The sequence below is a fragment of the Prionailurus bengalensis genome, chromosome A3 (assembly GCF_016509475.1).
Source record: "Prionailurus bengalensis isolate Pbe53 chromosome A3, Fcat_Pben_1.1_paternal_pri, whole genome shotgun sequence".
Classification (NCBI taxonomy): domain Eukaryota; kingdom Metazoa; phylum Chordata; class Mammalia; order Carnivora; family Felidae; genus Prionailurus; species Prionailurus bengalensis.
Window position 1 is genome coordinate 121,031,192 of NC_057354.1, and position 27,113 is coordinate 121,058,304.

The window sequence follows — 27,113 nt, forward strand, 5'->3', positions numbered from 1 at the left end:
TGAGCCACCCAAGTGCCCCATCCCTGATCAAGCTATTAATCTTTCTTATCATCCTTGCAAAGGGCTCAACATCATATTTTCTCCATTTCTAGTCTGGTTAAGAGGAAAGCTTTATATATCCATTAGCCACAAAAAAGTTATGTTACTAAAACATTTAAAAATTTCTCGGGGCACCTGGGTGGCGCAGTCAGTTAAGTGTCCAACTTCGGCTCAGGTCATGATCTTGCAGTCTGTGAGTTCGAGCTCCACATTGGGTTCCGTGCTGACAGCTCAGAGCCTGGAGCCTACTTCTATTCTGTGTCTCCCTCTCTCTCTGCCTCTCCCCCACTCACACTGTGTCTCTCAAAAATGAATAAAATGTTAAAAAAAATAAATAATAAATAAATAAAAATTTCTGCACACAGGTAGAAACCATTGTCTAACCATGGCAGCGGCTTTTGCACATTCTACTCCTTTAACAGACCATCCCTATCTAGTGATTCCGACGGTCAGCCACTTGCCTCAGCCATTGGTTAAGAGGTTTCTGGCTCAGTTTTGTGTTACATTTGGTTGTAGTGTTTTATTTTTCTAAATAAAAATAAAGCACAGCAGTTGCAGTGTTTTGTTTTGCTAAATGTGATGTAGACAACAGATTAACTTATGTTAAAAAAAACCCCTCCTATAAATCATAAGATAAAAATGGAAAAATCCAATAGATAAATGGCGAGAGAATATGAACAGGTCACATCCACGTGACTGAAAAATCACTGAATCACAGATCACTGAAAAATGATCAACCTAATTCACAAAAAAAGCAATACAGATTAAAGCTATACTGTGATACTTTAAAAAACCAAACCATCAGATTGGCAAAGATGAGAAAGTGTGTAAACTCGATGTCTTAGGATGTGTAGAAAGAAGAACATTCTCAGAGTGTAAACTGGTGTAATATCTGAGAAGGGTCATTTGGCAAAATCTATCTATCCTTTGACCAAGCAATTCTATTTAGAACTTCTATTTCAGTTATGCTCTCATATGTAGTAAATTATCTCTACATAAGATTATACATTACAGCTTTATAAAATAGCAAAAGATACCAACAGGCACAATACTCTGTAAAAGGGAAATTAAAATGGATTTTTTTAATTACTGAAAAAGTGCTTTATGTAAAACTCATTATTTTTTGAGTTATATAATTATTTTAACGTGCTACAAGTTAATGATCTTTAAAAAATAATAATCTCAGAATGTGTATGTCCATCAAACATAATATCAACCACTTCACGAGATCATTCACTTATTCCAATGAAGTTGTCAGTGTTCAAATATTTTTGGAATTCTTCTAGATCGATCTAAAACAGTATTCAGGTCCCTCAAAAAAATATATCTCCTTATAGTTAGTCTAATTTTGGTTCTGGTTAAAAGAAAGTATTATTGTTTTTTGGATCAACAAATTTGGCTCCAAATAACTCCAGAAAATTTCAGGAGTTAAATCCACCCTCAAAGGATAAGGAGCTGAAGACAATCAAAAGGACGTAGCAGAGGTTTTGAAGGTGCTGCCGAAGAGGTCATATTGTACATATTTTGACCAATAATACCCTCCTACACCGTCTCTTGCTGTGCTCTTATAGTACATTTCTAACAACATTATTTAAATCACTTGGTCACACTGCATGGGTGTGTGGTGTGCATGTCGACAGGATATTTTGAAACCAGGCAGACTGAGATTTAAATCCTGATTCTGCATATACTAAGTGGAAAACTTCAGGCAAGTTTTTGTCTGTATTTTTTCTTTCTTTTCATTCTCTGGATCTTAATTTTCTCATATGTAAAGAGACCTAAGGCAATATTCTGGTTCAGTGTGGCAGATTTATCCTTGTATTTTATTTTCCCTCCAAAATTATCTCTGAAATAACAAAAGAAATAAAAAAGAAAAAAGAAATCTCCAGCTGAAGGAAAGGCAAAAGAAGTATGGCAGCTGACTTGAACGACAGAGTTTCTGAAAGATAAAACAGAGGGGACAAACTGATGGTAAAACCTTAACAAAACTAAAAAAATCTACAGTGGGAGAAAGAGAAGATTCTCCAAGAAGGGGAGTTTTCCCAAAAGACCAGAACACCCCCAAGCTCAGTGGTCAATACAGGAACAAGCCAGGGGCGACTGGGCCACTGAACAGCTGCAGCAGGCCCTGCCCCAAGTGCAGAGGACTCTGGCATCTGCCCCTGGGATTAAAGGGGTAAGTGCATGACTCAGGGTGGGGGTTCTGCCCAGGGAATCTCCCAGAGTGGGTGCCTGGGCTGCCACGAGGATTTCCCCATCACCAAGCCCCACTCTCTCACAACAGCAACAAAGAAATAGGGCTTCTATAATCAGAACCTACATTCACTGCCAGAGCAAAAGGGTTTCTCACGTTAGCTAAAGATACACTCTAGCTACCAAGATTGTTCATTCTAGGCCTTTGTCAGTGTATATGGATGGACATCTCAAATTCCAGAAAAGCCAGTGGCAGGAAAGAGAGATAGAAAATTTAACAAAGAAAGTAACTTTGGAGAAAACAAAGATAATTACAGAAAATGGATGGGTCCTAGAGTAAGTATAATAGATGTGTCATGACACAGACTACAGAGTTTTTCATATCCATACAAAGTAATGGGCTCCTATAAAAAGATGGACTCCCCATCTTCTTTTTCCTTCTTCAATCCTTTATTCTGCCCAACTTGTTTCCTTAGCCTTATGCCTCCTAAAATCTTATTTTCCTTCTTGTCTATATTGAAACCATATAGACCGGCTGTCTGCATCTATCATCCTTGCCCTCGTTTACCTCAGTATCTTCCCTTCTATGCTTTTGGCCTTTGCCAACACTATAGCACAAGGTTTAACAGATTCTGGCCTATTTATATACTTTTATATATGGAGCTATATTCAGGGGAGGAAATCTCAAGAGAGAAGAAAGAGCTATTTGCCTCAGGACAGACTATGAAGGAAAAACACTCCATTTTCACAGTCCTATAGAGCTAGAAAACACTTTCTATTTGTATTATCTTTAATTTTTATCAAATTAATACAGGTACATAATTTTTAAAGTCAGAACCAAAAGGTCTATTATGAATAAAAGCAGTTTTAAGCTTTACCCCTCAACCATTCTCGATTTGTGTAGGTGTTTTCTTTGGCACTTACCTATTTATTTCTAAATATGCGTATGCTGCTATTCTTTGATATCTTAATTTCAGATTACCAACTTCCCATCATGGCAGAGGAAGTCTTAATTCTCCCATATCTACCTCTCCTACTACGCCCTTTGTCCCCAATTCCCTAACAGTGATTTCATATGATTTTTCGTTCATTTGTTTGAAAATATCTTCTTTTCCGTGTTTTCCCCCTCTTTCATTGTTTGTTTGTTTCTGGAATTCTTATCTACCATTACTGGCCCTCCTAGGTTGATCTTAACTTTTTCTTCCAAATTTTCTATTTGTCTTTTGGTCTTTTTTTTTTTTTCTTTCTTAAAGTTTTTCTCAGCTTTGTCTTCTAATGGTTATCTTGAAATTTAAAATTTTTGGATATCTCATTTCCAAAGGTTCTTTCTTGTTCGTTGCCCCCTTTTTTCTTCCCATATTATTTATGGATAAATTATCTTTTCAAAAATTTCAGCTTTTTTTTTTTTTTTAGTCCATGCACTCATCGTATAGCTCTACCGCATACTCTTTTTCTGTTTGTTTCTTTTACTCTCTTTCAAGTTGCAGACTTCCCTCAAAATCCTGGTGATGTCTAGCTGTGTCTGTTTAGTGTTCTAAAACACTGACTTTGAGAGCTAAGCGTGAGGCCTGTCTCCTGGGAGCCTTCTGTTGGATATTAGATGGCAGGAGGATCTTTGCACTTTAGGGAGCTCTCCTTCCATAGCTATAGCCAGTCATCTCTGTTCTGGTCATTCAGTGTCTCCTGAGATAAATCCTCCAGTCTCCCATATTAGATGGAGAATGGGACCAGGATCAAACCAATCAGTATGCAGACTTTCATTTTATTGCCTTTTAGCCTTGCACCTTCTTGTTTCTCCAACTGTGTCTGCCATCCCAGAGTCTGGAGCCTCTCAGTTCCAATTAGAAGAGGCTTTTGGAGTCATTTCATCTAATTCTAATTCTCCTTTTACAGATAAGGAGAATAAAGCTCAAAAAATTTATCTGTCCAAAGTAATACTGTTAATAAATGGAGAATGGGAGACTTGAATCTGGGCTCCTGCTTACAACCAATGCTCTAGTCAGCTGAAAAACTGCTTCCAAAAATGTCAGAAATGACTCAAGACTTTTCTTTCCAGCTTCCTGGAAATCCTGGCAGACTTTTAGGAGGTGTGTCATGACAGCTAAAAGCTGCAGTAGAACTGAAATAAAATGAGTCCCACATCTGATCCCATCAGAAGAATGACAAGACTGGTCAGGAACACAGGCAAATTTTGAAAGTGAGCTGGTTAGTTTCCAGATGACACAATGGAATTACCACCACTGTTATGGTAAACTTCAAAATTTGATGGGTGAAAAAAACTTGACAGCCCTATCTTCATGCAGTATTATCCTATCAAAATGTCTCCTTGGGCTGGAGTAGAAGTGACCTATTTCAACACAGCTGTCTCCTAAATGGTGCTCCATGGGAAAAAATGCATTACTTGAGAAAAGGAATTCCGTAATTAGGAAAGTATGGTCAATGCTTTACAGAAATCTACACTGGTATCTTTAACACAGGACTTTTTAAAACCTTTAATATGCACTGTGGAATGGCATACGTGCCATGCCATGTACCATCCGCCCAGTGGATTTTCGCACAAAATCCCTTTTTTTTTCCAACTCCTAGGACTAGTGTTCAATGAAGACACTTTGGGAAATACAATTTGACCAATATTATATTTGTGAAATTCCTGCTATGGAATATTTTGGGTAAGAACACAAAATTATTTGCTTCAACATTAATTACAAAAGGATAGAAGTTATCCCATAATTTAAAATACACATGATGAGTCAAGTTTATATGTTTAAAAGTAACTGTATATCATTTACAGTGGCATTACTAAGAAGATAGTTCACTCTCTGGGGGCCTGGTGGCTCAGTCAGTGAAGTATATGTCACTGGATTTCAGGTCAGTCATGATCTCATGACGACACCGACAGTGTGAAGCCTGCTTGGGATTCTCTCTCTCTCCCTTTCTCTCTCTCTCTCTCTCTTTCTCTCTCTCTCTGCTCCTCCTCTGCGTACACACACACTCTCTCTCTCAAAATAAATCAATAAACTTAAAAAAAAAAGAAAAGAAAAGACAGTTTACTCTCAACAAACAAATGGTCTGTGCGGTAATGGTGAGAGACAAAAGCACTAACCCATATTATCATTAAACATTTAAAATGAGGTTTTCTCCTCGACACATACTATTCAGCCTGGAAGTGGGTCTGGCAGTGGTGGACTGAAGCGAAGCTGGCAGGGTCTCTGATTTGATCGTTACATTGGTGACCGCACCATCCATCCTCTCCGGCTCACACAGACCTGGCAACTGGGCTGCCTTCTCCAGTGTGGGTAGTAACTGATCAAACTGGTCAAGGTCAGCTGTAAACTAAGAACGGAAACCAAAGTTAGAGAAAATATATTCTATACTTTACCTGAATCAATGTAGAAAAAAAGGTGCTCCTGGGGCGCCTGAGTGGCTCAGTTGGTTGAGTGTCCGACTTCGGCTCAGGTCATGATCTCGCGGCCAGTGAGTTCGAGCCCCGTGTCGGGCCCTGTGCTGACAGCTCAGAGCCTGGAGCCTGTTTCAGATTCTGTGTCTCCCTCTCTCTCTGACCCTCCCCCGTTCATACTCTCTCTCTCTGTCTCAAAAATAAATAAACGTTAAAAAATTTTTCTTTTTTAAAAAAGAAAAAAAGGTGCTCCCTTATACTCTGTGAGTTAAGTGTGACTATGAGGGAAAGAAAGCAGAAATAATCAGGAAGATTGGGGCCTCACTAAAATTATGTGAGCTACTAGAAAAAATGTGGATGCTTATGATATTAATATAGTGTAAGGTATAAGATAATATACACATAATATGTGTCTACTATATTTGGGTACAAAATTTACTCACAGGAAAAAGATTGGACTGCAAAGAAGTATCAAAAGTACTGTGTTACACTGATCATGGATGATTTTTGCTGTCATATTTTTTTATAATCTTGTAAAATGACTTACTATATGATGGAATGAAAAATAAATTCACACTGATGTTAACTTTATAATTTGAAATAGTTTGGGAAATATCTTAATAAATAGCACATCAGCTTCAAAGATCCTAAGAAGGTCACTTCCACTTGAGGATTTGATAAAATAAGAAACATATATTCTAGGAGCTCCTGGGTGGCTCAGTCAGTTAAGCGTCTGACTTTGGCTCAGGTCATGATCTCACAGTTCTTGAGTTCGAGCCCTACAGTGGGCTCTGTGCTGACAGCTTAGAGCCTGGAGCCTGCTTCGGATTCTGTTGTCTCCCTCTCTCTCTGCCCCTCCCCCACTCACACTCTGTGTGTCTCTCTCTCAAAAATAAACAAACATTAAAAAAATTAATTAATTAAAAAAAACCCCAGAAACATATCTTCTAGACTAGACAGGTATCCCTACATCTGTATGAGGTTATACATAGGAGGAAACTGACCTTTATTTCCCAATATTATTCTATTAGGATTACTTTGAGATAATTCATCAACATAAAACAGGGTTTCACTATTTAATACAACTAAAATTTCTATTTTCAGACTGCATAAATAGAATTATATACATGCATTTTTTAAATGTCTGACATCTTCCACTTAACATTACATTTCTGATTCAGAGATCTTGCCACATGTAGCAGCAGGTAATTTGTTTTCACTGCTGAAAACGAACCCATTGTACGAACATACCACACTATATATCCATCTTACTCTGATGGATTTATGGGTATTTTCAGTCTGGGGCTAATACAAATAAAACTACTATGAACATTTTTGCACATGTATTTTGTTACACGTGTGCAAAAAGTACTAATTATAAAGGAAAAGACTGGCAAATTGGACTACATTAAAATGAAGAACTTCAATTCATCAAAAGTACCATTAAAAGAAAGAAAAGGCAAGTCAAAGCATGGAGAAGTTTGCAAATATATAACCAACAAAGGACTCATCCAAAAAAATGCAAAGAACTCTTATAAGTCAATTAGAAAAAGACAACATATTGGGAAAATGGGCAAGCCACTTGAATAGGCAATTTACAAAAGAAGATATCCAAATGATCAATAAATGTTTATTAAGGAAATGCCAATTAAAACTATGAAGTACCACTACCACAGACCCCAGAATGTCTAAAATTTAAAAGACTGGCAATACCAACTATCAGCAAGGACATGGAACAACTAGAAGGAATTCTTTGTAGACACTAGGAAAACTGGCATTATCTACTAAAGATGAACATACACGTATCTTATAATCTTGCAATTCCACTCTTAGTATAAACTCAGCAGAAATGCACGTACATGTAAACTAAAACAGATGTACCAGGATCGTACAGTTAACTTTAAGGAGTGAGAGTTTTAATATAGTTATTATTTAAAGCTGTTTTTCAGCTTAAAAAACAAAGTATTAATTTACTTGTACCAAGAAACATGAGGGATGGCCTCATCCTCAAAGAGCACAATGAAGAATTAACCACAATAGTGTTATTGCAAATGGCACAGAGACAATACGGAGCACTATGAATGCAGAGGAAAGAAATGTCTAACGAGGACTAGAGGGGGAGGTTTTATAGAGATGATGTGTGAACTGGTCTGTGAAGGATGAGGAGAAGTTCAGCAGACATAGAAAGGAGAGCAAGGCAGAAGATGCTTAGAAGAGACATGGCTTATCCCAGGAATGGCAAGGACTTCCATGTGCCTAGAATGCAGTATGTCTGAGGGAAGAGAGAGATCTCTGTGAGACAAAGGTAGAATATAAAGCCGGCTCAAGAAATGAAAGACCTATGCACACTAAGTGTGAATCTTGTTTCACAACGGAGAGTCTCATTAATAAGCTGCTTTGTAACTGTATTTCCAGCTATCTCATACTTGTCTATATTCCATCTAAATAAGTTGTTAGCTCCTAGGGCGAAGAGACCATATTTTCAGTTTTTCTTAAATTCTTCCTGAGTCCACGCAACTATTCAATAAATGAAGCTGGCTGTTAATTTCACTCCACCCCCACTTCAGCCTGAACATAGAGGTTTCTAATTCATAACAATTTATGCAAAGATCTATTTGTGTTCACTTCTGTGTCAGGGCCTGTTATGTACCCTACTTCCCAGAATACTCGAAGTCCCTCTTCTGATAAGGGCTGAACGCTGAGAAGAAAAACAGCCTCAGAAAACGCTTCAAAGGAAATTGAATAGCAAAGCAAGCCAGACGAGACAGTCCTGTCCACCGCCTCACACTTCTCTCCCATTTCACTTACATCGGAGCTTCCCAAACTTAGCTATACGTCAGAGTTCCCTGGTGAGCTCCTTTAAAATACCGACTTCTGGGTTCTATTTTCAGAGTTGGATTCAACAGGTCGGGTTGGGAGGAGGGGGCAGGAAAGGTATGCTCAAAAATCTCCAAAGTTGTGAACTGATTTTATAGAAAGAAGAAAACATCTACTTGCTTAGAACGCCACATTAAAACTGTAGCCCTCCGAAGTTCCAACGAGAACTTTTGAGGGCATCCTGTGATTTTTTCAACCACTGATACTAATCTTTTAATATATGCTCAGTGGGTAGGACAAAACACAGCCTGAATCCAAATCTGGTTTATGGCTGGAGGAAAACAAATGAAAAGGGAAAAATAACTATGCACGTTCATTCTCTAAAGCAAGGAATTACCTACCTGGCTCTGGGACTCCAGTTTAATTTCCTCAGGAGCAGGTTTGGTCATTGGGGTTGGGTTTGTGTTACAAGGATCCATCTGTTCTTTCTTTTCCACTTTCACCTTCACATCATCCAGGCTCAGGTTTGGAGTTGATCTTATATCTTTCTCATCTTTATCTAAAAGATATCGTAGGAGCTGATGGTCTTTTGATTCTTTTTTCTTTGAAGCATCCAGTTCTAGTTTTACGCTCGAGTTCCCTTGTACCTGTCCAGTCACTGACACAGAAGTAGACGCACTGTCCTTTTTATCAGGCTCGACAGATAAAGTGGTGATATCCGAGGGGCTGCCCTCCTGTAAGAGCCTGTGCAGAATCTTGTGCCGCTCTGTCAGTGAGCTATGAGAGGAGGGGCAAGAGCCGCTCGAAGAGTTAGCAGAGGCCGAGCCGGAAGTGCCTGAGCAAGACAGTACCTCTTTGCAACTTGTGTCTATATCGGCATGCCGTAACTGCTGCTCTGCTGTTGTTGTCAGAAGCTGCACTAGTTTGTGACTGGTTTGGGAGTATTTATTGTCTCCATCTGAGAGTCTGTCATTGTTATGCAGAAGCCCGGAATCCAGAGGTTTGCCATCACTAGAGCTGTTGTCGGACTGAATCATTTCATTTAAAATGGATGCAATCTCTTTGTTATCTTTGGACTCAGCTTTTGTGGGCTGTATATTTAATCTGCTAGGTGAATTCTGCGAGCTCATCTGCCTGAGGACTGGAGAACTGGCAGAGAAGCCAACGGAGTTATTGGGTCCTTCATTCATACTCTGTAAAGATGTTACTGGGATGTTTGAATAAGATCGGTTACTATTATTACAGGTAGTACCTGTCATGCCAACGGGAGAGCTTAATGTTGGAATATTAGGAGGAAACGAATTGTTTGGCATCCTGGGCCTTGTTGCCAATCCAGAACTAACTTGTCTCCTTGGAGACATGAACTGTGCGAGAGATATTCCTGTACCTTCCATAGGAGAATTATTGAGGTTTAAGGAGGGGTTAGTGCTCTGGGAACTGGCCTGTCCCTGGTTTAAGGCAACACTGGCTACAATCTGATTTCCAGGTGAGCATCCAAAACTCCCTTGGCTGTTGCTAGAGTTACTATGACTGCTGCTATGGAGGTCTGAGCTCTGTTGGCGGTTTACTCTGGGGGATACCATGTTGTTGTTGGATGGTGGCAATGTGGATGAACGAGCCACACCATGAGCCGGAGAGATACTAGAATTGACGGACGGGTTTACTCGGGAAATTGACATTCCAGAATTAGTGTCATCTTGAGGAGAAAGACCACTGTGTTCCCTAGGAGGAGAAAAGACATTATTCAAACATCTCCACTGGTGTCCATTAAAATATTTTTATGATGCATATTATAAACCAAGACCATTAACCTTATTAATACTGCAAGCCATCAAGAAAAGAGCTTCTGTATCACCTTAAACTAAAGAGAAACAGTGGGCTATTAGTACTATTGTGAAATATTAGCACCACTTAATGGGAAATGGTGCTCAAGGTTCCATAAATTTGATAATGGTTTCAGTTATAGGAAAAAGAAATCTTTCTTGGCCTTGGAAAAAATCCAATATAGGTACTTTTAAACTTTTCAAAATGTAATATAAATACTTAACATTACAATAATATTTTTGGTTGAGAAACTTCCCACACCTCTGTTTATAAAGTCTTTATTCATGACTCCCTTGTTACAGCTTTTAAGTATTTCAACTCCAAAGAGGAAGACTGGGTAAGGAAAATACTGTGTCACTGATGTAAAAATTAAAAAGGGTGATATGCAGACATAGCAGATGTTTTGAAAGAGAAATCACAATATGAAAAAAAGAACTGTGCTAATTCCACTCACAAGAATAAATTAAACTAAAATTAGAAAAAAACAGAATACTGAATTCAGATTTTCATCGAGCTCTTTACTCAAATCCATAATTATGACAACAGATTTGTGACTGGTATTACCATGTTCCAATAAGCAAATATATCAGATGAGGAAAAGATGAAGTGAGGGGAAATGTCTTTGTTTTTGTTTAATGCTACATTTTAAATAGTTACAAGTGTAGGGTTTTGAATAATTCATAGGATAAAAGAATGGTTCCATGAATTTACCATATATACCAATGTAAAATGTATTTAGAGAGGGGAACAAATTAGAGGCAATGACACTCGAAAATCTCAAGTTGATAGTTTAATGACTTGTAGCTCCAGAAACTGTCAACTTGAACTCAGGAGCCATCGAGTCTGCACGAACGAAAATATAACGCTTTTAAAAATAAAAATAACAATAGTAACAAACTCTGAAAGCTTTTGTAAGACCAAAGTTCACAGGTGGAATGTTGGATATTTTTAGCCACTTTTTTGGTTTTTACCCCCAAAACACATATTTTCAGCCTAACCTTCCCTGTGTCCCTTTTTAAACAAAACAAAACAAAACAAAACAAAACAAAACAAAAAACAAAAACAAAAACAACAAAAAGTAGGGCTACTGTTACACGACAAAACTATAAAACCCAGTATGGATATACTGATTATATACTCATCACGCTAGTTTTAATTTAGAATTTTTGTTTTCTAGCCATTAAAGAGTATAAAAAATTTCTTCTCTAAGAAGAGATATGTGAACTGACTTATATCATATGAAGCTCTCCAAATAAGTAGTACCTGTCGATGATATGAATTCCCATGATGAAAGGTTGCATGTCTGGACTTTGAGGGTAGCAAAGCTTACACTTGGTGTGGGCGCTAAGCATTGTCCCATCATTCAATATGAATCTATAGGATGGGCTGGACGCAGTGCCACGGGTCATCACTGTTTCAAACGAAAGAAAAACCTAGTTAAAATTCTGACACTTGCACTTTGGGTGGAGGAGAGTTACCATGCCTTCCTTCTACCTCGAACCTCATTTTAAATGCCCTCCCAACCGCTGCCTGCTCAGTCAAAATAAAGAATACCTCAGACAAAGCAGAGATCTGAGCGGGGGGAAAAAGATTCTGGTTGAAATAGACCACTTAATGACAAGTTTTCATTTAGTACTACTTGAACGAGTGCCTCTTCACAGAAGTTAAAATTATGAAGAAACTTCAAACCAGGCAAAAAAAGTCAACCTTAATTTTTCTCCATAATGGGACAGCTCTTCAAATTACCAGGAAGTAATTAAAATACCAGGAAGTAACCTTCTCTCCTTTCCCTTTCAGTATTACCTCAAACAAGTTTTTTTCTTTTTTTCCTTCCCTTTGCTGGCTGATTATTTAATGACAGCTTTACTGAGATGTAATTCATATACCATGAAATTCACCCTCTCTCTGTTTTTATTAGTATGCAGAGTCACTTAACTGAAATTCAAATGTAATTTTTCACTCAGGAATGTAAATCACTGACAAATTACTGTATTCACATATATGTATTGTTTTTGATGTTTGAATTTAGTGTAGTAAGCAAATCAAGATAAAGCCAATGGTTACTAATATAAAAAACAAAAACTAGGTTAAGGCAGTCAAATTACTACATAAACAACATGATCTGCTTTTGTCTTAAAGCTTTATTAACAGCAGACAAATTCTAGCCATATTGGTAAGTGTTTATTAAATATGTAAAGGCTATATCAGACTACTAAGTAAGAAAATGTCATAGGTATTTTAGCAATATAATAAAATTCTATTTTAAGAAAGATTTAGTAGGTAGATTCAGCTATACCAAGGTTAAAAACCATATTCACTGAAAAACAAGAATTACTACCACAAATGACTATTACAATTTAGCCTGCAATAAATGTTAGTCCTATTCTTCAAAGACATTTCAGAAAGCCCTTCTATTACATTTTAAAGACATGTTAAAAAGACTTAAAATGACCAATCACTAAATATTTTTTGAAGCTACATATTACTTTAAGTAAAGAGAAGACATACTCTCTTTTATTGCTTTGGGTATACTTTACATACTGAAGCGGGCATAATCTGTTGTAAATCTATACCATACACAAATCAAACTAAGTACCAAAATTAGGATATAAACTTAATTGAAAGGATTAAGATTTATGTCCAACCAACCACATTCCTTACCCATTTGGCAATTTCGGCCAAATCACTGGTACATTTACCAAATATAACATTCGGAGAAATTTAGTACTTAATGAAATAACATCTAATGAAAGACAGTCTTAAAGGAAATGAGTAATTTTTGTATAAGGATACAAATAAATGTTTGGTGTACCTAAATCCCAAACTGTTAAATCTTTACCAATATGTTTTGGAAAATATATCTACAACAAAAAGTAGCATTTTTAAATAAATTATTAACTTGGGATAATGATAAAGCTATAGCTATGTAAAGGGCCAAGCAAGATATATTTCATGTTATTTTGCTTATGCCATTTGGTCTATTTCTTCATCATTGTTTATTGACCTTAGGATCTCCCCATTCTGCTGGAAAACACTGGCTCTTCACTATTGAGCTGAACTGTCCGATATGGTATCCACCAGCCACATGTGGCTATTTAAATTTAAAATTAAATAAAATTTTAAATTCAACTCCTCAGTCACACTAGCCACATTTCAACTACTTAATAGCTACATGGGGCTAGTGTCTCCCATACTGGACAATACGGCTATGTACAATCTGACTACCACTTACATTTCCAATCTTATTTTTCATTGCTTCCTAAACATTTCTTCTATATCTCTTTATTTTTTATTAATATATTTATTTATTTTTCAATTTACATCCAAGTTAGTTAGCATATAGTGCAACAATAATTTCAGGGATAGAATTCAGTGACTCATCCCCTACATATATCACCCAGTGCTCATCCCAGCAAGGGTCCTCCTTAATGCCCCTTGCCCATTAAGCCCATCCCCCTACCCACAGCCCCTCCAGCAACCCTCAGTTTGTTCTCTATATTTAAGAGTCTCTTACGTTTTGTCCCCCTTCCGGCTTTTATATTATTTTTGCTTCCCTTCCCTTATGTCCATCTGTTTTCTATCTTACATTTCATATGAGTGAAGTCACTTTTGTATCTCTTTAAATAAGAGGCAGATAACTTCAGACATTTATTTTTCTTCATCAGCTAAAATAAACATAAGGGCTAGTTCTGTGTCCCATTCTTGTTTTCCACTCTCCTTGAATTGTGCACAATGCTTTGCATATAAAATCACCCAGTAAGTACTTGCTGATTGACCCTCAACTTGAATCTCATCTAAACAGACTAATAATGACTTGTGATCAACTACTATAACTTTTCTTTAAAGGATAGATTTTAAATCTTAGCTGATAAGATAAATGCTTATATCTCAGTTTATGTTCTTGCTCTTACATGACTCTGGACTTAATTTTTATAATGAAAATTAATGGAGAGAAATTTCTTGATTTGTTGGTAAGCTGTATAAAGTGAGAAAGAACTAGAAACTCAGACCAGCATGGGAACACTAAGATCTTTAATGTGGATTACAGAAATATGATTGGTCCTTTGGTAACTAGGCTGCCTTAACTTGTAGGATTATATCTATCTAAACTAGTAAAAATTCCAAAATTGGGGAACCCTTCTTAACTTCATTCAAGGAAATCACTACACTTAAAATTTCAAGTTAGATTATTTATTTTGGATGGTAGTGTGTGGAAAAAAGACAGCACACATAATTCACACAGTCACTCTTTGAAAAGAAACAAAGGTAATATTAAATAGAGTAAAGTTTTAATTATTAGAACTTAATTAAGACTATCTATCCCGTTAACTAAAATTCTTCTGGTGCTCAACTGTTCAGACAGAAAGGTAAACAGGACAGTAATATGGTTCAATGAAAAGAATAAGAGCCTAGAAGTCAGATTTAGACTTGAACTCTGACTTTGTCATTTACAAGTTTAGGACTTCATAATGCAAATTAATCTTCGCCCATTATCACTAAAACGGAGCCGGTAATGTTGTGAGATAATATCTCATATGGAGCCTAGTACATAGCAGGTACTGAATGAATATTTCCTGAATAAACACCAAAGAAAAAACAAACACAAAGTACATACGTCCTGAGTCATACACATTCAACCAATCCCTAGATACCATTCACACCAATAGCTTCAATCCTATATAATGATCATTCATATTTTGAATTAAGACATGATTTTACAGCTTTACAGAGCTGGCTGGATAAACATTTGCTCTGCACACCAAATTTTCACTTTAAACGGGTTTCAAGGTTTACGACTGGACAAAACTATTTGGAATGTCATTTTGATCATAGCTCCTGGCCTTGTTTTCCAGTCTAGGTCTGCCAGGAATATAGCTAGCTACTATTGTAATTCCTGACTACTGTGTCCATTTCTACAATTTTTAGAACACTTAGTGTGAAGGGATACCATTGATGTGGCATTATTGACACCCCTGAAATTCTTCTAGGAACCTTTAAAATAACAACTGTTTTCATCCCCCCTCCAGAACAGGCCTCAACAGAGCTACGAAGCAAAGGAAACCATTCCCTCTGGCCATAGTAGCTGTAAAACTAGAGCTATTTGGGTTTGTGACTCCACCAATCTAGTGCCGAGATCACCTCAAGGAGCATGCGCTACTGACAGTAACTGTATGGGTAGGTATAAAATGTGTGGCAGAGCACTACAGGTCAATGCTGGGAGAGATATCTTTTTCCTTTTGGTATTTCCCTAGATATGTGCAGAAAGAATGCAATTTAAAAAACTGTTATTAAGGTAAAGAAAAAAAATTACCCCTCGATGCTCTAAGATATTCAATCACCAATGAGCAAACCCTATTCAGTATATCAAAATTTCTAAAAAAGAAAATAAATTCATATTTTAAATACTTTCAACAAGCCTGACAAAAAAAGATTTTCAGTTAACTCTGTGATAAGGACCATGGAATTAACCACATTACACAAGTCTCAGAGAACATCCTGGTTAATCATTCATATGGGTGCTTATGTTTTACAGCAATGCTTCCAAACGTCTTGATACTATAAACTCCTTCCAATTGTCTCGTGATTTTTTAAATTAAAATAACTTTATTTTGTGATTATAACATTAATAGAGAAATGAACAGAGTAAGATAAAGTCATTTGTAATCCCATCACTCAGAGATAACCACTGTTCACATTTTGTAAGCCTTCTAGAATTGGATAAACAAACATACAGAAGTGAGTCCTACTATATATGCTGTGCTTTCATAGCCTACTTTTCAATATAACAATATATCATGGACATCTTCAAAGCCAAGAAATGATGATCCATTACATCACTGATAATAAATAAGCAGTTCTTTAATAAAACTTTCCTAGGTTATCTAGACCAACACTCCCCATGAATGCTACTCTCCCTAAATGCTGATAGATGTGCTACAGGAAGAAGTATTCTGAGGAAAAATAAGTCTGGATAACAAAATTAAACAGGTACCTTTAAGGTGGAACCTCTCCGAAACTTAAATACCTTAATTATGTCTTATGAATCCCCAAGAGTGGGGGACTGAAACATTCCCCAAACTGAATTCAGCACGAAACATAATTTCTTAGTTATAGCTATTAATGTCTTGTGGAATGTAGGTTTACGTTTTCCAAACTTCTCTGTAAGAAAACATCTTAGACTATACACCCTGATTCAGTAGTGTGGGTGGAGTCCAGAAATCTGGTTTAACAACTTCCCTCAATGAATCTTATCAAGGACCTCTGGGATGCATTTAACCCAAACCTTTCTTGAAAGGAATGGTTCTCAACTGAACCAAATCTGGAAAACCTTTTCAAACCATAAACACCTACAAGGACCTAGTTTAAAAAGTACCTCAGGTGATTGTGATCCCCATTTCTCCCTAATCTAAGTGGAGAACCACTGCGTAATCTAGTTCATGCTGAATGCTCCCACATATTCTTTGACTGAAATGTGTGTGTGCGTTTACAAATTTGATTCCAGAAAATAAAATGGTAAACCCCCTTAAAAAATTTTTTTTCAATGTTTATTTATTTTTGGGACAGAGAGAGACAGAGCATGAATGGGGTAGGGGCAGAGAGAGAGGGAGACACAGAATCGGAAACCGGCTCCAGGCTCCGAGCCATCAGCCCAGAGCCCGACGCAGGGCTCAAACTCACGGACCGCCGAGATTGTGACCGGGCTGAAGTCGGACGCTTAACCGACTGCGCCACCCCGGCGCCCCAGTAAACCCCCTTTAAAAACAGTCCATGAGCAGGTGGGTGCCTGGGTGGCTCAAGTCAGTTGAGCGTTTGACTTTGGCTCAGGTCATGATCTGATGGTTCATGGGTTCGAGCCCTGCACTGGGCTCTGGGTTGACAGCCTGCTTTGGATTCTGTGTCTCCATCTCTGTCTGCCTCTCCCCTGTTTGTGCTCTGTCTCTCAAAAATGAATAAATGTTAAAAAAATTTTTTTTTAAAGTCCATGCACTATCTCTGTCAAAAGCAGCTGAAAAACTACGCTAAGAACTAATTTAAAGTTTAATGCATATTATCATTTTCTACCAGCCACTACCTTCAAAGAGTAAGTTAATGGGCAGAAAAAAACACATGGAAGGCAAATTTTTCTTGCCTAAATATCAATCACTATGGAATTGTATAAACTTTTAACTTTTTAAAAGTGTCACACAAAATCAAGTTTCACACAGTGGCATAATTTCACTCTTTCACACTGTCCTTAGGTAAATAGGGAGCAAATGCAAATATACACCTCTTCCGACTCTGGACAGACCTCAAACTTGATGTACTTAAATAAGCACGGCCTTGGGAGTTTAAGATACCTGGGCCCTCACAGATTTTCATTCAGCGGGTCAACATCTTTAACAGATGATCCCCATGTGAGGGTTTCACGGATCGTTTTCTTACCAGGTTATATAATCTGAGTACGAAATATCAGAAGAAGATGTGTTCAATCCATGAACACTGGCAAATTGTCCAGAATCTCCAAAACACTATATAATCAGAGTCATGTGAACTCTGGACAACAGTGCTGAGAAAAATACAAGTTATCTCTGTTGAGGAATGTTTTCTTCCCAAAAGAAGTGGAAGAAAAGGACATGAAGAAATGACTAATGGGGAAAAGGTGCTGAATTATATTTCTTTACATTTTACTCTAAATTGTTTTACTTCATATGTGAATGACAGTTACTTGTTACACTTTAATCAATCTGCTTTATAGAGGATTCTTAATGGTTTAGAAACACATAAACTGTGGTTCAGTTACATCTACAGGGAACCTAGTCATTTAGACAATGAGATCATAATCTGGACCTGCAGAAGTATATATAAATTATATATAAATTATATATATATAAATTATAGGCAAATAAAATTAAATCTTTCAATTAAAGTCTTGGAAGTCACAACTTAAAAGTTAAGGCAAAAACTTAAGAGTATCATATACTTCAGCATTTTAGGCAGTGAATGGAGATAGTGCTCCGAGACTCAAACTTATGCAAAACTCAAGTGCCATTCTTGGTAGAGAGAGTCACAAAGTTTGCAACCAGTAAATGGCATCATAGTTGCTTACTTCAATGGTTTCCAAACCTGACTGCACTTCAGAATTGCCTGGGGACTTGAAAAAAAATATAGATTCTTGGGGCGCCTGGGTGGCTCCGTCGGTTAAGCATCCGACTCTTGGTTTCGGCTCAGCTCACAGTCTCATGGTTTGTGAGTTCGAGCCCAGTATCGGGCTCCATGCTGACAGTGCAGAGCCTGCTTGGGATTCTTTCTCTCCTGCTCTCTCTGTCCCTCCCCCACTCACTTGTTCTGTTTCTCTCTCAAAAATAAATAAATAAACTTAAAAACATTAAAAAAAAAATACAGACTCTTGGTTTTATCCACTGAAATACCATCTTTGGGGAAGGTATCAGTCTAGTAAAAGTCCCACTGGAGAACTATTAGTCTCCAGGAAGTTGTCCCAACAGTAACCAGACTAGTGAGATTCATACAGATGGGTTCCTGAAAAAAACAAAAAAAATCAAGCTGCTTCCTCTCCATGTATCATCTGGAAGCAGCTGACCTACAATGTAATGAATGGCAAATCATCTATAAAGTTAGGAAACCTATTATGGGGAAATATTAAAATTAAGAAGGGTGACAGAATAATGAAAATATTTTTACACTGCCATTTAGGAAGAGCCATACGAAGAGTCTCTTTGCAAAGAAACTATTAGAGAATAGAGAATAAATTATACTGGGAACACAGTATTAGGCTACCATAATTCTGTGATATTTTAAAAGTGTATCAAAACCCTCACCTCTGAAATTCTATGAACTTTCTCAAATAATTTTCCCTATGTTTCCTGTAATACTGTTAAGTTCCTTAAGGGCAAGGAATATACTTGTTTTATCTCCCATAGTACTATGACACAGCATCTATACAATTATTAATTTCATATGACATATTTTAACTTGAAACTTCAACAGGAGTCAGGTGATACAGGAACCATAACAGTAATGAAGTCAACCTGTATAATACGGATTTCTATATTAATTAGAAGCCCTTTCACATGTCTCTTCTGCTGGGAATGATCTTCAAAAGCCAGATGAAATGATCACTTTCTCTCTGCAGCCATCCCTGATTCTCCAAGTCAGAATTAATTTTTTTCTTCTTTGGTTATACCTCTAGACATAAGGCCATGTCACACTGATCTTTAAAGTTGTCATATGTTGTCCTAATATATTTTGAGCTCCTTGAGGGCAAAACCCTGCTTATTAGTCATCACTGTATCCCTGCCATCTGAAATAGTGTTCTATGTATGTGAAGAACTTGATACATGTCTGCTGAATGAATGAATGAATGAATGAGTGAGTGAGTGACCACCACATGATATCCTCTTCTTTAAAATGTGCATCCCAAATTCAGGATCCACTCATGAATTACTTTGCTTACCCATTTCTTCCTTTCCTAAAACTGATTATTGCAAAAACTGTAATTTGGAGAAAATACTTATCAAGCCATAAGTTCTACATAAATTACTTGATATGAATAAAAAACAAGGTTAATGAAAGTAATTAAGAGAGAAAAAACTTTACCTTCTTGAAACAGTTGTCTGGCATAAGATGGTTCTCTGCCCTGAGGTTGGAAAAAAGCATAAATGCACTTCCTCACTAAATCTTCCCAGCCAGTTCTGCCAGCAGCTCTCAGGGAACTGGTATCAATAGAGATGATTTTGCCTACATGAAGAATCAAAGTTTACACTTGTGATAGCTTCTTGATATAAGTCATCCATATTTCAAAATTAACAACTACATCTAAGAAATGTGCTGCTGCTCCTAAATGTTTAATGGACAAAAACATTAATAAACTATTAATTTTTGTTACATATGATAATGGAGTATATCACTTACATGACAATAAAAAATTGTTTTGGCCTTGAGGGTGTTGTATATTAGTACATCATATTCTAAAATTCCATTCCAGTCAAGCATTAAAGTCAAACTACAAAGGCCTGAAGGTGCAGAGGCTAATATAGGTCCAACTCCTCATACTTGCTCTTTGGATCCTACTCTAATATATCCTAACGACTGGAACACTTATTGGGGAAGGAGAGGCAGAGATGAAATATATTATTTTGGTTTAAATTAATTTCCATTAACTAAGTGAAGAGAATATGAGAAAGTAGGCAAGACCTTCCTTTTCTACCTCGTCTTGGGCATTTGAGAGTAAACAAAGACTGAAGGCAATAAAAGTTACATCAGAAAAAGATATGTCAGAACCTAAGATTTGTAAGACATTCTGCACAAAGAACATATGCTTTATAAAAATGTAGTGGTGATTTGCTATTGTCATCCTATTTGAACAAATTTCCTAGATGGCTGTGGAAGAATTCAGGTAAATTATTCCTTGGTTAACCAGGGACCAATTGTTTCAGTTTGGGATTGTTCAGATCTGTTTTATTTCTTGATGCAACCTGATATTAACACAAAATAATACAGGTTATACACACACACACACACACACACACACACACACACATGCACAATTAGATTAATAACATAAAAACCTGCAAACCCACCATCCAACTTCAGAACTTGAACATCAGCTATACGATCCCATCATGTGTGTACTCCTCACTTGCCCCAACCCTGTTTTTACATTCTCCTGTCAAGGGACATCTAAATTGTCCCCCCCTCTCCCCCCCCCCTTTTTTTTTTTTTACAATTGGTGCTTCTGTGAACATCATCTACATTTTCCATGGTGCATGTGTGTGAGAGTTTCTCTAGGGTATATATGTAGGAACAAAACTGTTGAGTCACAGGTTATGTGAACATTCAACTTCATAATATTAAACTGTTTTCTAGGAACTTATATAGAAGTTACTGTTAATCCAACATCCTCTCCATCACTTGGGGTACTGTCAGTCTTTATTTTTTACAATTAGTAGGTGAAAAATGTTTATGCTCTAAATTTGTACCTCCCAATGAATAAGGTTGAGTATTTTTCATGTTTCCTCTTCTGTGAATGTCTGATTTGTCTTTTCCTTATCTTTCCTCTTCTCACAATCAACTCAAATCTATTGTACTATTTGTGTGTTCTCATTTTAACTAATCCCTTCTATATATATTTCACTTGGTTTGTTTGGAAATAAACATATTAGGCCTCTTTAAGTGAGAGTCTTGAATCTGATATACCTGAGTCTGTCTGATAAGGCTGTCACCCAAGTCTTGGCATAAATGTAAATGGTAGAAATTTCAACTTAAATAAGAAAATTTTGTTATTTAAGAATAGCTTGGGCAAAGCCTGATAAACCCTTGATTGCAACTATAGACAATTCTGGATTTTTTAAGAATTGTAATTATTTAATCTTTTGTCTCTTATTACATCAGAAGTCAAGAGTTGGTTGTAGCAGAAAATCAACTGTTATGTGATCTTCACAAGCAACAATGCTTCTAACAGGCAATGACTAAGGGAGGGTGTGTGTGTGTGTGTGTGTGTGTGTGTGTGTGTGTGTGTGCGCGCGCACGGTCAGGTCAGTACTAACCACAAAGAGCAAGAGTCTACAACTGCAGGATTGGAAGGGAGAAATTGATTCAATTATTAGCAATGGTAACAAATGATTAGGTAATACAGAGACTATCTTAGAAGAGAATCATGAATAGGTTGATTTAGAGTACCTCTGCTTGCTGGAGGAAAGTTTAACCAACCAGTCAACCAATCAGACAAACCAGTAAGCCCCTGTTCAACATTTCCTGGTAGAAGACTTCTTCTTTTTTTAAGGGACATGAACCATCCCATGGAGAGTTAAAACTACTACTAAAATTTAAGGAATTAAATATCTAATACTTATTATAGCTAGTTTATTATTGTTTTAAATCTAAATCAATTTGATGATATAATAAAACGTTAGTTTTACATTTTAAGAACACTTTATTTCTTTGGTACCTTTTTATTTCCTTCTATTTACATTTCCTCTGGTATCTTTTATGTAATAAGTGCATACAGTACAGTAATGTCCTTTTACTAGTGCTTTGGTGGAAAGCAATGCGACAGAAATGAAGGGTCCTATATTAGGGCCTAAGGATATCTGTTCTCAACAATTAGCTGTATGGTTCTGGAAAAGGCACCATTCCATCATTTGTAAAATGGGTAGGCTAAAGTCTGTGATCCCTGAGGTTCCCTGTAGGTTTACAATTATTTCATGATTCGGAGTTCAATTTTTAAACTTTTATGTATTTATTTTTAAATCAGGTATATCTAAGATAGTAATGCTGGGTCCTTGGCCAGAAACAAAACTACCAGTCACAACAGTGTCCCTATGGGATAATACAGTCTTCTTATAAAACAATTAATGATTCAATTTGTAGAAATTCCATATAAGGAAAAGCTGAAATATATTGTTCCTAAATTATCCTCATAATTTTTAAGCATCCTTCATCTTCCACATTTATCCTGTAGCCTAACCATCATCCTTTCCAGCAAGCTCTTATTCTGCTATCTCACCAGCCCTTACTTGGTTTTACTGACACAAAAGACCAGTTATATTTGTCAGAGGACCCTATTTTTCCTCCATGCCTTAGTGGTTTTAGTTTTCTTTTTTTTTTTTTTTTTAAATTTTTTTTTTTCAACGTTTATTTATTTTTGGGACAGAGAGAGACAGAGCATGAACGGGGGAGGGGCAGAGAGAGAGGGAGACACAGAATTGGAAACAGGCTCCAGGCTCTGAGCCATCAGCCCAGAGCCTGACGCGGGGCTCGAACTCACGGACCGCGAGATCGTGACCTGGCTGAAGTCGGACGCTTAACCGACTGCGCCACCCAGGTGCCCCAGTGGTTTTAGTTTTCAATAAAGGTTATCAAATTTTTCCAGAGCTGTTCATTGGTGGAAAACGGAAAAGGACAGGTAGATGGCAGACTCAAAAAGGGAATGAAGAAAGTTACGGTTAAGTGATAATTACTATGCTCAGATTCTGTATCTCCAAGTCCTAGATATTCTCTTTACTGTATTCTATTATTTGTGCTAATTTATCCCCATGTACTCTTTAGTTAGAGCAGCTGGGAGCTTATCTTTAAAAACACAAGAATAAGGAACACAACAGGAATACTTGATTTCTGGGACTAAAACATTAATAAGTATTGTAACAAATATTAATACATTTATAAAAATGGTAAAGGTCAAAAAGTACATTAAAACCAAATTTTCACAAAGAATAAAATTCAGTAGAAATGACTGTTTAAACCTTGGCCTGCTAAAAAAAAATCTATCTGTAGTATCTTATCCCTATTTTAAAATATCCCTATTTTAAAGTGAGAGAGGCAAGTGATACACACCTAACTCTGATGTAAAAGTATGAAACTTGGTGTGTTCAAAGTGAAGATTACATAACATATGGAAAATTCTATGTAAAATTGTAAAGAACAACAACAGATTGTTTTTGCCAAAGATCAAATCTGAAGCAGGCCTTTCCAAAGAGGGCCTTACTTTCTGGAAGTCCTACCGTTACTTACTCTGGGCTCTGCTGCCCTTCTTTCAGCTCTCCTGACACGCCTGTCTGTTTCCTGAGTGCCATCACAGCTCTCCTCCCTCAATCAGGAGTCCTCACCCCGCACCATGACCCCTCCTCGCCACCCCCTCCACCCTGTGCAGAGTTTGCACCACCTCATCCTTTGGAGCTCAGGGCTCTGTATCAGCTCCTCAGACAGGCACTGGTTAACCAGCTAATTTAAAAACAGGTTCTCCCTGTTCGCTTCCCTTGTACCATCTCACACCTTTTCCATCATAAAATGCACCACAATTTGTAATTGTGTTATTGAATTTTGGCTCAGCCTTGTATACCTGAGCAGTCACACATAGTGACAGGCACTTCTAGGCACTCGATCAGTATGTGCTGAATACATTTAAAGAAAAAGAAGAAGGGAAAAAGAAATAGCTAGATACATTTAAGCATAATTTTAAAGCCACCATTTATAAATAAATATATTTACATCTACATTGCCAAATTTCTTTAAAAATTTTATTCCATGATTATGAAAAGTAATTTATAACCAAAACAATATGTTAATAGTTATAATATTCCCCCCAGCACCCTGCTCATGACAATGATTATAGCATCTAAAATGCACAAGATCAATGGGGGATCTGACGACTTGGTCGATGCAGCATGAGACTCTTGATCTTGAGGTTATGAGTTCGAGCTCCACATTGGGTGTGGACTTTGCTGAAAAGTAAAATCTTAAAAAAATAAAAAAATAAAATTAAAATAAAATGCACAAGATCAGGACTATCATTTAAAGTATTTTTTGTATAAGACTGGTGAACAGAAGCTGAATAGCAGAGAACAGACGAACACAAAATTTTGGATGTAATTCTAAACTTTGCAGTTAGTACCTGTAGTATCTTGCTTGGTCATAAAGGATTCTACACCGGTAATAGCTGGAGGCCGAGGTAATCGCCGTGCAATACAAATCAAACATGACTGGAAATCTGCCCAAAACAAGAAGGGGAAGTTGAAGAAAGGAGGGCAGAAAACAGTTCACATCTATCATTTGCCACTAATGGTTTTTATAAAAACAACATGTTACGGGATCTGACACAGTATCGGAGCCGCTCTGATCTAATAATATAGTATTAGTGATAAAATTGCTGGTAACCAAAAGCTGGCAGCTCCAGGTAGAGATCCAGTTAGCATACATTATCCCTTCCCGTTGAATGTTCTGACATAAACCAGAGGAGACAGATGCATCTCATGTACTTGCATGATAACAACTTGAAGAAGTAGTTTTCACTAGATTTAAGCAACACAGTGATTTTTTTAAAAATGGAGTCCTTAGTCAATTTCCTATACTTATCAGTACTTAATGGCCACAGAAATTATTCTTATAACCACTGTGCAGATAAAAATTACCATATGACAAAAACATTTAACTCTTTCTGAAGAAACATTATTTTGCCCCTGATAAAGGACTTTATGTTGTTGGGACCCATGACTTTTTCGAAGTTCCATTTCCAATTTTCTTGAGTGTTACACACAACACCGCATAGCTAAACATGAACTTCAGTCATACAAGACAGGCTGGCACTGGCATGTGCATTTTACAAAAAGTCCTCAGTTGACTGTGGCACCCATTCACGGGTGAAGCCTGCTACATGCATGGCCCTTTTTTTGCATCTGATTAAGTCCTCATCTACTACCTTCCCTAGTCCTTACTCCAGTTTCCAATTTGTGGTGTTCTTAACTCAGCCTAGTTCACATGGAAAATTCATCCACTGTCACAGATTTTAATCAATGCCATGTTGATACCATGTTCATATTAGAGCTTCAGCTGTGTTTTCATCTGTTCATAAGCTTTCTCCTTATAAATTACCTTGTATGGCCTCAAAAATGCTAACTCTATTCTCCAATGTTCCCCACACTCTAAACTTGAAACTTTCTAAAAATCAGAGCTGTTCAACAGCCTGCTATATCTGGTACATTTCCAACTGGCAGCAGTTAGCTGCGTCTCTTATTTCTAGGCAGCAAGTTGGTTTGAATTTGACATTTTAGTGGGAATGCCAGCTTAAAACTGAGAGTTTGGGGGCTTTTTAAAGGGGTGAGTCTACATGTTGGCAGTTCTTTTCTTAAGTATTAAGAAATACGTAGTAAACTGAATAGCCACTATGATGCATAATACAGTGACCAATACTATCTGAAAAAGGCTACTTATAATCAATTACCTCCTTGGTCTTTAAAGTCATGGAAAAAGCGATCAAACACCTTAAAATCACCCTTTGTTTTACCTTCTCCATCCTCTTGAATTGATTTTGGCTGTGACACAGTAAAACACTGCATTACTTCATACCGCTGGCAAGCTTCTTGGTTCTCGGTGCCTGGCTCATCTGGAGGGTGAATTAGCATCCTGCAGTTAAAGGTATGGCTATTTCGTCGTGTTGCCTCTTGAGGCCAAGGAACTCCATTTACTGCGGAAGAAAAATTGATTATATGTCTGTGAATAAGGTGAAAAACTCAGAGGATACAAAAGACATACCTATAGCCATCTGCTTCGTCAGATACTCAGATTAAAAGACAGATCTCTTCAGGTCTCACATTATCCTGAGGCAATAGGATACTTATCTTTCTTAGCAAATCTAAATGTCTACCAATCAGAAAACTGTAAAATATTCTAACAGATTGTATAGGACATCCCCCCTCAAAAATAAGGCCTTACAAATTCTTAATTCATTAACAGTCTGTATAAACAGTTAAAGACAAAATTAAAAATTAATAACTTCCTAGCTCTTTTGCTCAGATTTTTACAAGCAGTTAATTAATGCACTTTTCTATTTGTTTCCAGTTGCATCCTAGAAATGAAAACCTGACTGGAAACCACAGATCCATTGTTAAGCAGGAGTTTGAACCTGGCAGTTGTATATTCTTAAGGATGGGCTTGTGTACATGTGCACCTTTTTTGGGGACAGGATTCAGTTTCTCAAAGGAGACTGTGACTCAAAAAAATACTTAGAATAGACAGAGACCAACCTTGGGTTCTTATAACCATTCTTATACCTTATTTTATTTGCACAGTTTATATGCAACAATGCCTCAAATATAGTGGGTAATCAATAAGTTATAACATAAAAATGATTGTTAAACATAAATGTTACCTGACTTGGTATAAAAAACCGAATTCAGTTATAGAAAATAGGTCTATACATTTCAAATGATAATCACTGTGTGATGGGACACCATTTCCCAGTTACAACGTTCTATTCAAACCATGGTGGCAGCTGGAAGGTTTTTAAGGCTCTTCTCTCACCATTCCCAACAGTTTTTTGTTTTTCTTTTAACTTTATTCTCTTCACTGACCC

General features: G+C 37.0%; 1 protein-coding gene across 8 annotated transcripts in view; it reads right to left on the minus strand.

The window, feature by feature from the left end:
* The window catches only part of NCOA1 (nuclear receptor coactivator 1), a 241,570-nt gene that overhangs the window by 40,694 nt on the left and 173,763 nt on the right, over nucleotides 1-27,113 (minus strand). For all 8 annotated transcript variants that reach the window (XM_043604407.1, XM_043604405.1, XM_043604408.1 and 5 more), the window contains 6 exons: nucleotides 26,046-26,225; nucleotides 24,657-24,752; nucleotides 19,865-20,005; nucleotides 11,534-11,681; nucleotides 8,848-10,168; nucleotides 5,385-5,565 (listed from right to left, as the gene is read on the minus strand). In XM_043604407.1, coding sequence (XP_043460342.1) covers nucleotides 5,385-5,565; nucleotides 8,848-10,168; nucleotides 11,534-11,681; nucleotides 19,865-20,005; nucleotides 24,657-24,752; nucleotides 26,046-26,225 — 2,067 coding nt within the window. The remainder of the gene's footprint in view (nucleotides 1-5,384; nucleotides 5,566-8,847; nucleotides 10,169-11,533; nucleotides 11,682-19,864; nucleotides 20,006-24,656; nucleotides 24,753-26,045; nucleotides 26,226-27,113) is intronic.